The following is a 17,670-nucleotide window of genomic DNA, read 5'->3' on the forward strand; positions in this document are numbered from 1 at the left end:
AGTCACAGTCAAACTGCTATTGGACTGTTTTATAATCGTTTGTTACAGCAGAGCAGCTTTGGCTTTAGAAATAATGCTTTTAGAGAGCAGGATTCAACTCCTCAAAATACTAAACATTTCAGTCCTGTCCCATTAACAAGCATGACCTTACTGGTTCACATGAGTTGTTCTACCTCTGCGATGGTTCTTTTTAAATTCAAAGTGCACAATGGGAAGTATGCATTGTCCATTTCCTGTGTGCTAATGCAAATGCTCTATGCTGAGGTAAATTGGATGTTAGGCATCATACCTGTGATGAAATAATGCTTTCCATCAGTACTTGGTTGTAGAAATTGCTGGTGTTGCATGGAGTGATATGCCTTCAGGTCATTTAAAATAACACTTCCTAAAACTTTTTTCATCTGCAGACCTTTTGAAGAAACCCAACAATTCACAGGTAAGCGTTTGTTCATGTCAGACCTGTTATGCTTATCAAATAGTGTGTGGTTATTTTGACTTTTTTTTTAATCATTTGATTGTACCTTTCGTAGCTGAAGGATCCTGAACCTGTTTTGGAAATGAATGAAACCTCTCCTAAAAAAGGACATCAGAAATCAGGTAATGTTCACCTGATGTGGTTCTGGATTTACCTTCATAGTTTTTCTGCATAGGAGTATTTAAAAGAGCTTTAGATTTCTGTTTGGTTTTTTTTTTTTCCCAGACATATTGCAGGGATTTGATTTAGGAGGTGTAGGGGATATTGATGATATTCGTAAGAGTACCTTAGGAACAGTGCTCTCAGATTTTTTTTTTCTTAATGTAAGAAGAATGATTCTAGCAAGGTCTTCTGCAGCAGGAGTTCTACTGAAATAAGCCTGTATGCATGTGCATACTCCTTCCTCCAATCTCCTATTCAACACTGTAAACACCTTTTCCCCCCCATACCTGCTGTGTCAGAACAGGAGATGAATTAACTGTTTCCACTGTCTTACCTCCAGGAAGTTGCTTGGTGTGGTAGGTGTTACCAGAGCACGTGCAGCTGTTGATCATATGCTACACGGGGGACCTGACAGGACCTGCTGTATTCAAATGTTTCGCTTATGCATGCTCTTGTGTCTTTATGCTCTTTGTTATAAGCGTGTGTTTGGCATAGTGTAAGCAGTCAGAGTTCAGGGCACAATCAGCAGTTTGCCCATCTTGGGTGAGAGCTCTCACTGGTCTCCCACTCCTTTGCCCCTTCTTTCTGTGCGTGTCTCCATAGGAGGGAATCCTCAATCAGTTGTACTTCATGGGTTTGCTTAAACCACAGAAATCAAGGTAGTGTAGTCTGAGCTGGAGCCCACTGACACTGAGCCTTAGGTTTGTCTGGTAGAGAACAGATGTGGATATCCACCTCCGCAGACAGAAACAGCTTTTGTGTATTCGGAGTGTCAGTGCTTGGTGTGTAGCTTCTGGGAAAGTTTGTGGTAATAACTCCAACAAGCATGGTCTGTCATGGTAGCACTATAAAAAGATCATTGTTTCTTGTTGACTGTAGTGATGTTAGCATGAGGATGTTTGGGGTGGTGTTTATCTTGAATGACACCTCTTAGCTGGTCCTGAACCATGGAACCACGTGTATCTTTTGGATGCAGGCCTTGGCTGATGGATCGAAAACAGAGCAAACTATAAATGCTCAGTGTGTCACTTCTTATTCATGTAGATGGCCCTCCATCAGAGGGATCAGAGGAGGAGGAAGATTCTCAATCTCCCTGGGATTCTGAGGTACTTTGCATAGAGAACATATGGGTTCCTGTCAGAGGTGGGGGGGTGGGACTAAGATCAACTGGAGCGGTAAAGTGTTCATTCACCACTGCATTATGTGTGCCTGGGGAGCAGAAGCACAAACTTGAATGGCAAGCACAAGTTCAGTACAAAATTCGGATCACCCCTGACCTGCAGGTATTGGTCCACAACCCACATTTTCAGTAACCATGTTAATCTTTCTGCTTGTTGCTGTCCAGTTTGTCTACATCTATCCATAGTTTGTAGGAGTTGCATGGGTTTTGCTGAAAACACTAGTGCTCTGCATTTCCAGTACACTGTGTCTTGATGCACCCTGTCTGAGGGTCATATCAAAGGGGTTTTGATCTCTAATGCGCTTGGTACTGTGCTATGCAAGCTGGCTTAACAGGAGCTTTTTACATAGAAATGGGCTAAAAATGCACTTTTACCAATTCTCATCCATGTATTTTTTGGTTCTACAGCCAGATTGTGGAAGTCTGAGAAAAGTAACATCCGGTGTGTTTCTCCCAGCCACAGACATAGATGGAAAATACGCACAGATTATTGCAGGGGAATGCAGCAACGGTAACTCTGTAGTGGGTTATATGTTTGTCTAGTAGCATTTCTTTGGATAGTTTTATTTGCAGTTATTTTTTTCCTTAGTGGTGAAGGTGTAGCTGATTTAGGACTGACCTGTAAGAATGTTTTAATGTTCTTGGGTGATAATGCAAGAGAAGAAATCTGTGGTCTTGCTTAATCTATTTTAGCTGGTTTTTTTGCCTTGTGTGTTTTTGTTGGTTGTTTGGAGGTTATTTTAATGGGGTGGTTTGTTTACCCTAGATTAACTTGCAATACCTTTCTTCTTGTGCTTAGCCTAGCAGGTACAATGTCACTAAGATGTCAGGTTTTGTTTCTAAGGGTTCCTGCCTTTCTGTGCCGCTGTCTCGAGCGCAGGAATTTATCCTTCTTTCCTGTGAAGGATTCCTCTCTTAACGAACGTTTTGTCAGTCCTGCGATGGTTCTTTTTAAATTCAAAGTGCACAATGGGAAGTATGCATTGTCCATTTCCTGTGTGCTAATGCAAATGCTCTATGCTGAGGTAAATTGGATGTTAGGCATCATACCTGTGATGAAATAATGCTTTCCATCAGTACTTGGTTGTAGAAATTGCTGGTGTTGCATGGAGTGATATGCCTTTAGTTCATTAAAGTAACACTTCCTAAAACTTTTTTCATCTGCAGACCTTTTGAAGAAACCAAACAATTCACAGGTAAGCGTTTGTTCATGTCAGATCTGTTATGCTTATCAAATAGTGTGGTTATTTTGACTCTTTTAATCATTTGATTGTACCTTTCGTAGCTGAAGGATCCTGAACCTGTTTTGGAAATGAATGAAACCTCTCCTAAAAAAGGACATCAGAAATCAGGTAATGTTCACCTCCTGTGGTTCTGGATTTACCTTCATAGTTTTTCTGCATAGAAGTATTTAAAAATCTTTAGATTTCTGTTTGGTTTTTTTTTTCCCAGTCATATTGCAGAGATTTGATTTAGGAGGTGCAGGGGATATTGATGGTATTCATAACAGTATCTTAGGAACAATGTACTCAGATTTTTTTTTTCTTAATATAAGAAGAATGAGCCTAGCAAGGTCTTCTGCAGCAGGAGGTCTACTGAACCATGCCTGTGTGTACATGCATGCTCCTTCCTCCTGTTTGCATTCTATACAGTAAGTACTGTTCTGCCACCATACCTGCTGTCTCAGAGCAGGAGACGAACAGTGTAGCAAAGGTAAGGTCTTACAGAGCTGAACCAAGGGCCTCTGAGGTAATGGGAAACAGGAGAGTCACTCCCATGAAACTTCTTTGGGTAACAGTGGTGTGCCCCTCCAGTATGGTGACCTGGCTGGCAGCCCAGCTGAAGTGGCTCTACACCAATGCACAAAATCTTCCTGATATTCCTGGAAAACAGGTACAGTATCTTCCACAGTTATATGTTGAATGGGAAGTAAAGTTTCCTGTTCTGCTTACTTTGCTACTGGTACGTTGCAACAACTTCATAAAATCTTTTTTGAGGCCAAAGTAAAATAGTCTCATTCTCTTGTCTTCTGTATAGGAGAGCAGCTGCTTTGCACTGTAGTCTGCAAAAAGTCATGTAAGACAGGAGAAGGGAGGTAACAGCTGATTGGGAAGAATACTAGAAGTCATATCCCAATGCTAGCTAACGAAAACACAAAGTAAGAAGTGGGGGATTTGTATTTTCTTTAAGGACAGGTCTTTTTGTTAGGCATAAAGCCAGATTCATCTAACCTCACTGCAGGTAACTTAATCAAAATGCATGCAAATCAGAATGACTGGCAAAACCACTAGAATTTGATAAAACTGGGATTTTTTTTAATATACTTTTTTTCTTAAATGTATAGGCTCTTCAGAAGCTTCAGTCTAGGGTTCTACCAGTGTTTTGACTAAAAATATCATCCTGTGCTAAGAGTAAAAACCCCTTGGTGATGAGGAGTCCTCTTACTTTCACATTTCATATATTAAAAGCAAAATGCCCTGCAAGAAAAGAATTCACACAGATTCATCTTAGATCTCTATTATGATAACCTTCCCTCTAGGAGCTTACAAATTTGAGAGGATATGTTACTTTGTGTTAAGATTTTTCTCAAATATGGTGATTCAACATGTATTGTAGGTGTAAATTAGTAGTATTAAGTTGTGCTAGTTATAAAAAATATGTCTTTTCCACTGTAGATGAGTGTTTGGGATCTAGCTTTTGTGTGTCATCACCTGAAAAAGAAGACATCAAGGATACTATTGAAAACTGTGGTGTGCAGGTATGTACAGTGGAATAGTCTGAATTGCTAAGTTGTTGCTGAGTTAATGAAAACTTACCAGCGAGTATATAATGCTGAAGGGAGGGTCCTGTAGATTGTGGGACATGCTTAATTTTGGCAGGCAGACAGAACTTAAACCTATGGGAAGGTGGTAGTAGTTGGGCAATGAACTTGGGGAATGGAGAGGCTGAGATGGGTGTTGCCTGACTGAAGTACTCCTTCCTTTTCTGAAAGGAGAAATTTTTTTGCAGAGGGAGGAAAGGGCATGGCTAATGAGGAAAGAGAACGAGAAGTGCAGTTTAGTCCATTGGAACACCAAGGCTTCAGGCCCTGTTCAGAAAGCAGCCTGAGCTAGGGAGGCATATGGGGAGGGAGTGTACTGGAAGTTCTGTTTTCATCACTTCTGAGGAATAGAGCATGAGGTCCGGAGCATGGAGACTGAATAGGGTCAAGGCATGTTATGGTTTTCATACAAGCTTGAGTTGCTGATTTTTTGGATAAGAGGAGGACTAGACAGGTTTCTCTAAAAAAAAAATTAGAGCTTGGAAGGGAAATTAACATTTCTGAACCTTGGGTGAAGAAATAGTCTTAACAGCCAGTTCTCTCTGTAGTAGACAGTAAAAAGTTTGCCATCTTCGTTAACATTGTATTAGCTTAACTGGCAGGGCACTGCAGAATATCAGACAGTGGAGAACAAAGGAGCAAAGAAGATGAGAAAATGTAGGCAATTGTAATGAAAAATGGTATTAAAGCAGTCAAACTTGAAAAAATAAATTGCTTTGTGACAAACACCACCAGTTACAGGAAGTAGGCAGGTCAAAAGGTAAAAGCAATCCTAATGTCCAGACAATTCTAATCCAAGGAATACTGTTGTCTCTAAAGTAAATCCTTCTATCTTTAAGAAAAGCATAATTCAGCCAAAAAATATTTTTATTCTAGAACTTGCTTTCAAAATGTCTTATTTCTGTTATATGATAAGGGTTAGTTTGCAACAGAAATTACCTAGATTAATTTCATTTCCTTTTTCTTGGTAATCTGTCTGTCTGTACCTGCTTATTTAAGGATAAATACATTCTAGAAACTACCAACTTGATAGAAAAAACAACACATGAAAATCACACTAACAAAGCAGAAATTTCACATCAGGAAGAAAACGAAGAATTACACAGTTCTGACAAGTGGTTAAGTCCAAATCATTGGGAAGAAAGATATGAAAAAATGTGGGTTGAAAATGAGAAAAAGGAATTGAAAACAAATTTTAAAAACATTACAGCAGAGCTGAAGCTGCTGTTTGGTGAAATTAATGAAACTGGGAAAACTTCCCTTGCGAAAGAAATGTCAGAAGATGGCTTCAGTGAAGTACTGAAGAGTTCTCACCTTGCTCCATCTCATACAACGGAGTCAAGTAATAAGTTAGAAAGTAAAGGTGAATGTGGAGATACTAAACTTATGCTTGACAGGAAAGTACCCGAAATGGAAATGGTAACTGCAAGTCATGTCCTCCACGATAAAAACAATTTAAACACAAATGTGGAAGATGCCTGGAGTATAGATGAAAATGATGGCACAAACAGTACAGATAATACAAAGGTGCCTCTAGGAAAAGGAGAAGAAAAGAAAATGCCTGCTGTAAAAATGGAAGAGAACGAAAGTGGAAGTTGTAGATACACAGAGGGAAGTCCTGAATACTCCCTGAGACATAGCTTAAAAACAAGTATTTTGGATGGCATTTCTAATAATCTTCTTAAAACAAGACCTGTTTCTACAAGTAATGAAAATGCGTTTTTGGTAACAGAAAGGAAACTTGGAAAATATCCTGGATTTAATGGTGATATTCCCAGTGACTGCCTTATCAACAGTAATAAGTTAGGAAAAACTGAAATGGAGAGTCTTTTTGCAAATGCTCAGCAGTCATGTGGCATGCTGAAAAGGAATCTTGATGAAGAGCTAAACCAAGATATCGAAAGATTTAAGAGTAAGGTAGGAATGTTGCAAATGGTATTCCTGGCTTTGGAGAAAGAGAAGGTACAACTGCAAAAAGAGGTAGACGTTCACCTGCTACTCCTTATTCTTTAATCTTTTCCTATATCAATGGTCCTGTTCACTTCAGCTATTCATCATTAAAAGAAGATGCTTTGTTCAAATTAATTTTGGTGTAATAGAAATATATTACTTACTAATAAAGACAGCAGCGGAGAGTTGTCCTTTTCCCAGTTTAACAGTAGATAGTGTAAGTATCCATCACTTCCTTGCTATAAAAAAGAAGTGCACACAATCGCATCAGTTTTTGGTTCTGAGTCAAAGCATGACAATAGCTTCTGAACAGGGTCTGAACTAATCTATTCATTTGCTGTGATTCCTGCATGGTGTGTCTTCACTGTCTTTCACTAAAATTCCTGTTTGTTGTGAAACTTTCTGCTTGTGGTTTGGTATTTTTTTTTATTAGTTTGTTTTTTTTCTTTTTGCACAGGTCACAAATGCACACTGACTTGAGTTTTTTAAAATCATGATTATTTATTTGTACTGTGTTTTTACAAGTAGTATTGTGTTGTCCTGGTACTGTCATCATTTCACTTTCTGGTTCATGTTTTAATATACGCTCTTGGTTTTAACAGCTACATGTTTGTTGTATCTTTAATCCCATGAAATCAAAGTGCTTGTGATGACTTAACATACTTTCTAGTCTAATTTTGTGAAAATGCTTCTCTGTGTGAATTAATAATTTGATTTTACATTGTTATACACCTTCAGTTAGTCTTGAATATGATGTTTGTTCTAGAAAGACTAAAAAATGTATTCATCTTAATTTTATTTCTGTAGGTTGAGAAAGAAAAAAGCAAAGAAACATGTTTCAAAACACAGGAGCTGCCAAAACAAGAAGATCTCAATAAATTAGATACACCTTCAGGGAACATTACTAACCAGCAAGTTATGCAAAAGCTTACTGTAAGGAATAATGATCATTTGAAAATGGAGAATGAAAACACTATGGCAGAAAAAGGCAAAAAATGCCTTTCATCTGAAGAGAGATCAACATTGATTAAAATGCCAACGAAAGGGTAAACTAAGGAAATAATCTCTAATTCTTATTTGTAATACTAATTCGGTATCTTTTAGAGTTTCTAATATTGTAGTAGTTGCAGTTGTTTTCTCTATGTAGTCCATTCCTTCTCAAGCATTTAAGGGGAAAGCAAACCTTGTAACAAATCCTGTAATGGAGCTTCAAATTTACTGCCTGCTTTTAAAAAGTAAAAAAAAAAAGAAAAATAGAAATCAAATTCATGTGAATTTCCCTGTAGATACTAAGACAAAACAGGTCTTCAAAAGCAGAGATGAAAACTGGCAAAACCAGTTGTTTTTGCGGAGAATGGCCATCCAGAAAAGTAAGAACTTGCAGTTTACTTTGCTTTCTTCCTTTTCTAATGGACTCTGGTGATCTCCATGCAGTTGTTGTTTTCCTTTTCAATAAGTTTACATCCTCTTTGTCAGGAAAAGATGATACTACCAAAAGTTTGAGGAAGATACAGATATTTTTGTGTAACCCAAAGCAGGTTTTTTTTCCTTTATGTCCTTCCAAGGAAACCTGCTTTAGATACTTCCTTTAATGGCGATGCAGGGTATGTTCCGTCTTACCTGAATGTAACTGATTCCTAGGAGGAGGGTATCTTCTATGATCTTTGGGGTCGGGCCTGTACAGACTCATAGTTTTACATCTGGGTTGGTTCCACACATCATCTTAAGTGTGTCTGTTTCACAGAAGTATTTTCTGTAAAGCTACTCAATTGATGATTTTTTTTTCTGTTTAATGTAGTACATTTTCCCTGAATGCCAAAGATGCAAAGAAAAATAAAAGGCGGACTTCAAAGCAGAAAGCTAATCAGCACATGAACTCTTCCAGTGGGAATACTTCTGAAGTATTGGATGATAGCACTTCCACTGAAACTTCACAGGATGAAGGAAGGTACTGAATATAGGGAATGTTAAAACTAAATGATAAAAATTGGCCTGAAAGGTAAGGTTTGTAAACCTGGTGTATACAGTGATTCTGTTTCTTCATGTGACAAGATTCTTGTTCTTTCACTTCTTGCGCATTCTGTTACCTGACACCCTTTGTGTTGAAACATGTCTTTTCTGTTTAGAGTGCTTTGAATGTACTAATTAATGGAGTTAATTGTAAGGTCAGATGCTCACAAATTCTGAGCAATTATGTGAGTGTATACATATGCAAAACATGTATTATATATTTGTTTAAATTGCAAAAATCACTCTTTTAATTACAGGCATCTATTTTTTTTTCTGCACCTTTTTTTTTCCTTCTCAGCTGTGTCCCCTCTTTACTTTCTCAATTCCAAATTTACTTCTGTGGGATGCAAAGTGAAAAACAGAAGGTGTTGACATTGTGCAGGCACCGTTCAGCAACTGAAAATACTGACCTGTTATCAATATTGTTTTGGTCAGAAATCTAACACACAGCACGGTGTGCACTGTTACATTAACTCCATCCTAGTGGTGGAGTCGCCGTCCCTGGGGCACTTCAAGGCAAGGTTGGACGTGGCACTTGGTGCCATGGTCTAGTCTTGAGCTCTGTGGTAAAGAGTTGGACTTGATGATCTCTGAGGTCTCTTCCAACCCTGATGATACTGTGATACTGTGTGATACTAGAGAATCCAAACTTCTGATTCTTTTGCCTGTAAGAGAAAGCTTCTCCATACAAAAAGAGCTAAACCTCCAGTACTAAACACAGAATGCACATAAATGTGGATCAACTTACATGTAGCTGTAAAATTTCTGTTGCTTTGAGTGAAATGCAGAGAACAGTGATTTGATTTGTTTGCTTAATATCTTGTGGAAAAAATAGCCTTCCAATAGATGTAATAGTACCTTTTTTTTTTTTAAATCTTCAAGTATACTTAACCAAACTCTTACATTTTAGCTTAACTTCTGAAATTAAGTGTTCAGAGCAATTTTAGTTATTATTCACAATGCAATATTAGCATTCAGGTACTGAAATTATATTTCTGTTTTCCAGACCTGCAGCAAAAACAAGGAGGGCAAAGAATAAGGTACTGCAAAACTAATTTCCTAATAGTTTATATCAGTTTGCAATCACTTAGACAATTACAGCTTTTTACATAGTTGTCTACATGGTGATCCTCTGGTATGCAGCTTAACCATGTCTGAGTCAAATACATAGGCTGTAAATGAGAGAAGTTATTCATTCATTTGTAATACTATGTAGTTGTATACAGAAAGTACTGTATTGTTTGTAGGCCAGCATGCAAATGGATGTATCTGATGATGACCTTGATTCAACACATTCATCCGACACAACTTCAGAGGACGTCAAATTAACAACTCCAAACTACAAAAAGGCTGCCTTGCTGCTGGAACAGCTTAGGGTGCATCTCTTGGGTATGTTTTCAAGTTACTTTGTCCTCACTTATGACAAGTTCCTCTTTCAAAACATTTATAGAATCATAGAGTGGTTTAGGTTGGAAGGGACCTCAAAGATCATCTAGTTCCAACCCCCCACCATAGGCAGGGACACCTCCCACTACAACAGGTCGCTCAAGGCCTCATCCAACCTGGCCTTCAACACCTGCGGGGAGAGAGCAACCACAACCTCCTTGGGCAACCTGTTCCAGTGTTTCACTACCCTCACTGTAAAGAACTTCTTCCTAATATCTAGTTTGAATTTCACCTCTTCCACTTCAAACCCATTACCCCTTGTCCTGTCATTACAAGACCTTGTAAATACTCCCTCCTCGGCCCTCCTGTAGGCCCCCTTCAGATACTGGAAGGCTACTATAAGGTCTCCTCGAAGCCTTCTCTGCAGGCTGAAGAGCTCCAACTCTTGTAGCCTGTCCTCATAGCAGAGGTGCTCCAGCCCTCTGATCATCTTCATGGCCCTCCTCTGCCCTTCTTGTGTTGGGGGCTCCAGAACTGCACACAGTACTCCAGGTGGGGTCTGATGAGAGCAGAGTAAAGGGATAGAATCCCCTCCCTTGCCCTACTGGCCAAACTTCTCTTGATGCAGCCGAGGACACGTTCACTGTCTGGGCTGCACACATACTGCCAGCTCCTGTTGAGCTTTTCATCAGCCCAGACCTCCAGGTTCTTTTCCTCAGGGCTGCTCTCCAGCCATTCACCACCCAGTCTGTATCTGTGCTTGGGATTGCTCCAGCCAAGGTACAGGACCTTACACTTGGCTCCTTGTTGAATTTCTTGAGGTTGGCCTTGGCCCACTTTTCCATTGTTTTATTTCAATGTAATATTTCTTTTTGATTCAAGATCCACCACAAAAGATGTGAAATTATCTTGCCTAACCTTGGATGTCTGTCTGCCTTTTCAACAAACATATCTCACTTTATTACTGGTTCTCTATCTAGTCAGAGCCAGAGAAACAGATTCTTACAAAGTAAGAGGCATAGCAGTTTCCCTCTGCTGCTACTTTTTTTTTCTTCATACTTTTGCCTTGGTTCAGTGTGAATTTCTTCAAGCAAAATCTTCCTCAGCCTGGGCTCTCCATGGGTCAGAGGTCCTTCAGGAAATACCACTTGCTCTGGCATGGGATCCTCTACAGTGCTACATTGCAGATGTATGCTCCAGCACAGTTCTTTCCAGGAACTGCAGGGAAATACCTGCCTCACCACAATGTCTCCATGGACTGCAGGGCAATCTCTGCTCTGGTGCCTGGAACACATACTCCTATTCCTTTAGTTGGCATGCTTGTTCACAAGGCTGTGTTTCACATTATTTTCCTTCTTTGCCTTTGTGGTGGTTTTTGACATTTTCTCTGAGGTGCCACCAGCATGACTGAAAGGCTCAGCTGTGCCCTGTAGTTGGATCCATTGGAACTTGCTGTGTCGACCAAGGGGCAGCCTCTGGCATCTTCTCACAGAGACCTCCACACTACCTGTAGTGGTTCAGTTTTCCTACCACCATGAGATTCACCAGATCTGCAGTTCTCTCTACCAAAAACTTGTCAAATACATAGAATCCTGCAAAGCACTAAATAGTTTATACATTTGAGTGTATTTGTGCATGTGTGCAGCTTTGTTGTCTTGTTTTTTTCTATCTCAAAATAGGTTCTACTGTTTCACAAATTCAAGATGTTCTTCTTGAGTATGAACAGATGATAAAACGTGAAAAAAAAGGGTACAGAACTGTCTGCAGAGAACTAAGGAAACTGGAAAGTGAAAAGGAGTCATTACAATTAATAGTGAACAAGACTCAGGATTTGGCACAGCTAGAAATGAAATGGAAAAATGATATCCAAAGCCTTAAGTACGTAACCTGGCATTCTGCTAAAGTGTTAATGTGCCACTGTTCATGTTCCAGAAGATGCTGATGATACAGGCAATAGGATGAGAATCTTCTAGTTTGAGATTTTGAAGCTCACGGGCAAGGGATGCTATAAAGGACATAATGTCACAGGAAGGAATGCTCAGATGTTAGCTTCATGTCAAGTCCTTTGGATGTAATTTTAACTTTCTTTTATGAGAACTAGAGTATTTCTGGGAAAATAGGAAAAGAAGTTGGCTTGACCTTTTTGTTTTGGCTGGTTTTGTTATTTTGGGGTGGTTGGAGAGCGGGTTGTTACTGATTCGTTGGTTTTTTTTTTTTTGGAGTTTGTTTAGATGGGTATTTTTGGCTTTTTTTGTTTTTGCAGCTTTTGATGGTTTATAATATTAGGAATTCTGGTAACTCCACAGAGTGCTACAGAGCTTAAGAGTATTTGTTTCCTTGTTCATTTGGGTTTTTTGTAAGGTCAGATATGGGTATGCCTTTTTGCCCATGCTGCTAAAATAAATCCGGGTGATAGGAAGTTTCTCAGTCACTGTCCACATTACTTCAGAGGAGGGGCCAGAAAGCACTGTATGAAATTCAGCAAGGACATACACAAAGCCCTACAGTTAGGAAGATCTCATTGTTGGGAAGATGATGGGATGGCCTGGCTGGAGAACTAGCTAAGAAGGCATTGGTGGTCTTGGCAAAGAGCAGGTGCAACATGAGCCAGTGTGTGTTTGCAGCTGAGAAGGCCAATGGCATTCTGAGCAGCAGAGCCAGGAGATGGAGGGGAGTGATTGTTCACCTCTACTCAGCACTTGGAGATCTGTCTAGAGCTCTGGGTCCAATTTTTGGCCTTCCAATACAAGAAAGCTTTTAATTGGTACATGTGATTTCATTAGAGAGCATCACACACTGGTCAGGGAGCAGGAGTACTAGCCCTATGAGGATAGGCTGAGGGAAATGGGCTTGGAGAATTTGTGCCTCACACTATGTGGAAAGGGATTATGAGGAAGCCAGTCCCAACCTGGATTTCACTCCATTTTTCAAAATTATCCAATGTCTACCACTTACAAATGATTAATATTTTCAATCTAAATGAAGTTAACACATCTTTGAGAATTTAAACTCAAATCTGTACTTCTTGTTAAATTACATTAAAGACTATGTGTAAAGCTTTTTACTTGCAGTGTAAATCATTCAAATACAAATGCTACTGTCAGTCTTTTGGATAATTTGTTAGTGGTTGTTGCTGCTTGTCTTGCAGAATTTCTAAAGCAGATATTCAATTGGCAGATTATCCCTTATGTCAATGCTTATTTTTTCTTGCTGACCATAGCAAGGACATCAGAAAAAATTACTGAAAATAATTATCAAACATAAAACTGCTTTCTTGTTTGGGTACCATGGACCACTTTTTACTGTGTTTATGCTTATTCCCAATTGTTTCAGTTGGTAAAGAGATTGACATCCCCTAAGGCTTTTGAATACTGACCTCATTTTTGAGTAGATAGGAATTGCTTACTCTTCCTGCAGTTAGCAGTTGGTATGAACTTGCTGAGTGCTTGTTGTGTCTATTATAGATAAGTGACGTGCTGTTTGCAGTCTCTGTATTCATAATATTTAGGCAATGCTCAGAATATGAATAAAATGTATATTAATCATAGTAGAAGTTTATGATGCTTTGATTTAGTAAGACAACACACTCCTTTTGAATCAACTAATGGGAAAAATATTATTTTTTGCAAGAATTAAAGAAATGTGCATAATGCTGTATATTTACCTATGTAAACTTAAAAGTAAATGATAAATCACTCAGTGGTTTATTTCTGTATCATGTCCCAGTGATTCCATGGATGGGAGAATTATTTTAAAAGGAAAAATTGCAATAAAAATGAAACTTGAAAATATTAAATTATTTTATTATTTCTCACTGCAAGTCTATAATGTGGGACATCTTTTTTTATATCAGTGCTTTAGTTTCTCAAATATCCTCTTAAATTCTAGACTTACTTTAGAAGAACAGGAGGAAAAAAGGCTCACAGCAGAAACACTATATGAGAGAACAAGAGAAAAACTTAGAAGGAAAGAAGATCAATACTGTAAAGAGATGGAGGAGAAACAACAACTCGAGTTACACTCAAGGAATTTAGAAATTGAGTTAATAACAGTGAAAAAACTTTTGAAAGAGGTATGTTTCATAATACTTATTTTCTGTTATTTTTAATTGTTATATTCCAGTATGAATTGTTATGATATTCCAGTATGCCTAAAGGAGGTACTTGGCTCATGGAAGAGGCACTGGGTAATTTTCTGAATTTTGAGGACAGCTGGGAGCAGTTGTTTCACAAGTTGGTGGTTTTTGTTTTGTTTTGGTGGTGATGATTTTTCTAAGTTCTCTTGTTTTAAAAAAAAAAGTTTGTTTTTATTTCAAAATGTAAATTTCATTTGTATATCAGGCAAAACCTGACAGTTCTTTTTCTAAATGACTACAAAGTACTCTAGATTTACTCTTGAAGTTTTCAAAAGAGAATTTAAATTTATAAATAATTATCATAACTGTAGGGAAGCAAAAAAAAAAATGAAAGAATATAGGAAAATGGGAAGATAGTGCTAGCACTGATTGTAATCCAATTGTGTTAATGTAGGCTGAAGAAGAGTGTGATGAAACACAGAGACAGCTCTCTCAGGAAAAGAGTGCCAGAGCCTTGCAAGAAGGAATCTTGAATAACCACCTTTGGAGACAGAAGGAGCTAGAAGAAGAGACAAGAAGAACTATAAGAAAAAATTCAGAGGTAAGTAGATTTTTATATTTCACTGTATTTGTTCTAAAGTTATAATAGATCTTACATTGTTTGTCATGCATGTTTATAGATTATTTACAGTTTACAAATATAAGTTGATTTTTCTCTTCCCTAACATCTTTAAGAGTTCTGGGAAGCAGCATCAGTCCTGCATGTACCTGAACTGCTGTGCAATTAGGAAGCTAATAGAAGACACTGTTTACCCTGTTGCTTAAGCTAGTTGTTGGTTTTTCACTTTCACAGAGACTTTGTCATCACTTTTTAAGGTTTCTAGCAGTGAAACACCTAGCTATGTACATCAAGGTGACCAGCAAGAAAAGTGATGCTCACTTTGTGTTCCTGCTACTTCTTTCTTTTAAAATACTTTTCCTCCCTCATCAAAGTTACTTACCTCAAACAGGCCTTTCTTTTCTACCTCCACACACTAAAATTTAATGAAGGAATATTAGCTATGAATTAAGCTCTCTGTAGGAGTTAGAATAATTGGAGGAGAAAAAAAACACTGTGCATAAAAAAAACCCAAATAAGTCTTGCAAGAGTTTACTGAATATAGAAACTAACACTGTGCAGTGTTTAGAAGAATTACCTGGTTTTGGCTATGTTGCCCAGGTGTAGGGCAAATATGCTTATGTGGAAAATCCGTATATATATCTAGGAAAACAAAGTAAACAGAAGATAAAACTATTTCATCCCAGGGGTAGATAGGTTGTATAGCTAACATTCAGTAATACAAAAGAATTGGTGTTCAGAGCTGTTATAAGGTGAAAGGTAGCACCAAGAGGAAAATACCTTTTTGCTTTAGTTTTTAACAGGTTTATAACAAGACTTAGTTAAGCTAAGATTATTTTGAGGGCATGCACATACAATAAAGCACTGTAATTTTTAAAGCTTTTTATGCTTGAATATTTTAAATCATTTTATTAACTGGTTGCTGGTTTAAGAACAAGGCCACTGTATATTTGTGATCTTCATTTAGTTTTGAAGAACATGTTATGCTTCCAGTGTGTGTGCATGTTGTACATGTGTGTGAATTCATAAGAGTAGCTTATGCATTCCCTGGGATTTCACTACCATCTCTGAAGTCGTGCTTTGGTATTAGAAATGTTAAAACATAGCTCGATGACAAAGTGATTTTGTAGATTCATTACCCAACTGGCTATTTATTCATGTTCCCTGTCATTCAGGAATTCGACAGTGAGAGAGAAAAAGATCTGTTGTACAAAAATCACTTGCTACAAGATGAGATTGCTATGTTAAGACTAGAACTTGATCAAGTAAGACTGAGGCACCAGGAGGAAAAAGGCAAATACGTAGAGGAAAATGAGACCTTGAAAGAGAAAAATGAAGATCTGAAACAAAAACTTAAACTGAACAAGGAAGCCTTAGCACAAACAGTTTTTCAGTATGATGGACAGCTGGACTTAGTAAAGACAGAATCTGCAATGCTGACTTCTGAACTTGAGAAGGCAAAAGAAAACAAAGATAGACTAGAGACAGAAATTGAATCATTTCGTGCCCGCCTAAACTCTGCTGTTCAAGAACTTGAACGTTATCAGTTGTTCCAAAGTGGTGCTGAACAAAAGTTTCAAAAAGACCGTGATGAATGGCTTCGTTTGAAGGACAAGCTCCATCATGACGTCTCTGATATGCAAAAAGACAAGAAGAGCCTGTCTCAGCAGCTGAGTAAAGCCGAAAGCAAAGCTAATAGTCTAGAAAATGAGCTTCACCAGTTGAAACAAACACTTGGAGAAAAAACATTACTTTTAGAAATGACACAAAAAGAATTAAATCAAGCTCAGTGTCAGGCAAAGGAATGTGATCACGCTCTACAACTTGAGAAAGATCAAGTAAGCAAATTTATAATAAAGCAGGAATCCATGAAGGAACGATTGGCCCAGCTCCAGAGTGAAAACCTTTTGCTCCGTCAGCAACTGGAAGATATGCAGAACAAGGGAATCATTAAAGAAAAAGTAGTGAATGATGTGCAGGAGCGGTTTAATGATATCTTCAACAAGCTCAGAGCTGATACTGAAAAGCAAGTTTACCTAGTAGAAGAGAGAAACAAGGAATTAAATGCCAAATATACTGATTTAAGAGAACAAATCTTTAAATACGAAACAGACAAAGTAGAGAGAGAGGTAAAGTATACATTTAGAACCATTGAAAATGTGTCAATTCTTGAAATTATTTTGTTTGTAGAATGTGCCAGGTATAAGTTCTATGTGTGGGACCAAATAATGCTGATTTATTCTGGGTTGTCCTGTTTCTCTTGGATTTTTGGAAAGTTTTGACAAGCAGAATATTGATGCTCAGAGAACAGAAAAAAGGTATCCAAGTCTAAGCTTTTACCAAGAAATTTTAGTTCTGCTCTAGAACTTTTTTCATCTTTACTCATTACCCCATTTCATACCTTGTAGAATGTCTTCATGTATTTGATGGGTTTTGTTATTTATTGATTGCACAAACAAGTGGTATGAAAGGAAGAACCATCCAATATCTAAGTGTTAAGAAACCAAGATGCAGACAAGTTGTAGCCATTTGAGCCTAACCCAGGACACAAGTAAAGTGGTGAGGGCTGGTTTTCTATTAAGCTCCTACAGAGAAGGGAAAAACAACCAAACAAAAAACCCAAATGATTTACTTGGGGCAATTAATGAGGCAGGAATTAGAAAATATGTAGTTATTTTATTTCCAATAAGCCCTGCCCACAAACTATATACAAACTAGTTAAATTGGATTCTAATTCTGTTGGGAAAATTTTCACAAGGATGCTTATGGGCAGTTTAGTCATTTAGGAGAATCAGAAAATTGGATTAGGTTTAGCTTATAAATAGGCTGCCTGGAGCCCTAGGGAAAGTCTGTTCAACTCATGGCAATGGAGCACAATTAAAAGATAGTCCCTACCTCCTTTGCAGCAGTGTTGGAACTACTCAGCATCTTCATAGGCATTGAGAGGTTTCTAGAGCTTCCTAGGCTCTAGCAAGGTGCTAAGAAAGAGGCA

The 17,670-nt window shown here is 38.1% G+C and overlaps 1 protein-coding gene across 6 annotated transcripts in view; it reads left to right on the plus strand.

Annotated features, from left to right (window-relative positions):
- Window positions 1-17,670, plus strand: part of ANKRD26 (ankyrin repeat domain containing 26) — a 53,682-nt gene that overhangs the window by 20,244 nt on the left and 15,768 nt on the right. For 4 of the 6 annotated variants that reach the window (XM_064142058.1, XM_064142059.1, XM_064142060.1 and 1 more), the window contains 16 exons: window positions 408-436; window positions 531-597; window positions 1,682-1,743; window positions 2,226-2,328; window positions 2,985-3,013; window positions 3,103-3,169; window positions 4,493-4,575; window positions 5,638-6,618; window positions 7,396-7,634; window positions 8,387-8,536; window positions 9,605-9,638; window positions 9,846-9,987; window positions 11,664-11,862; window positions 13,873-14,056; window positions 14,514-14,660; window positions 15,854-16,807. In XM_064142058.1, the coding sequence (XP_063998128.1) occupies window positions 408-436; window positions 531-597; window positions 1,682-1,743; window positions 2,226-2,328; window positions 2,985-3,013; window positions 3,103-3,169; window positions 4,493-4,575; window positions 5,638-6,618; window positions 7,396-7,634; window positions 8,387-8,536; window positions 9,605-9,638; window positions 9,846-9,987; window positions 11,664-11,862; window positions 13,873-14,056; window positions 14,514-14,660; window positions 15,854-16,807 (3,470 nt within the window). The remainder of the gene's footprint in view (window positions 1-407; window positions 437-530; window positions 598-1,681; window positions 1,744-2,225; window positions 2,329-2,984; window positions 3,014-3,102; window positions 3,170-4,492; window positions 4,576-5,637; window positions 6,619-7,395; window positions 7,635-8,386; window positions 8,537-9,604; window positions 9,639-9,845; window positions 9,988-11,663; window positions 11,863-13,872; window positions 14,057-14,513; window positions 14,661-15,853; window positions 16,808-17,670) is intronic. The other 2 variants (XM_064142061.1, XM_064142064.1) reach the window with 2 other exon arrangements.

This window comes from Pogoniulus pusillus, chromosome 4, assembly GCF_015220805.1.
Source record: "Pogoniulus pusillus isolate bPogPus1 chromosome 4, bPogPus1.pri, whole genome shotgun sequence".
Taxonomy (NCBI): domain Eukaryota; kingdom Metazoa; phylum Chordata; class Aves; order Piciformes; family Lybiidae; genus Pogoniulus; species Pogoniulus pusillus.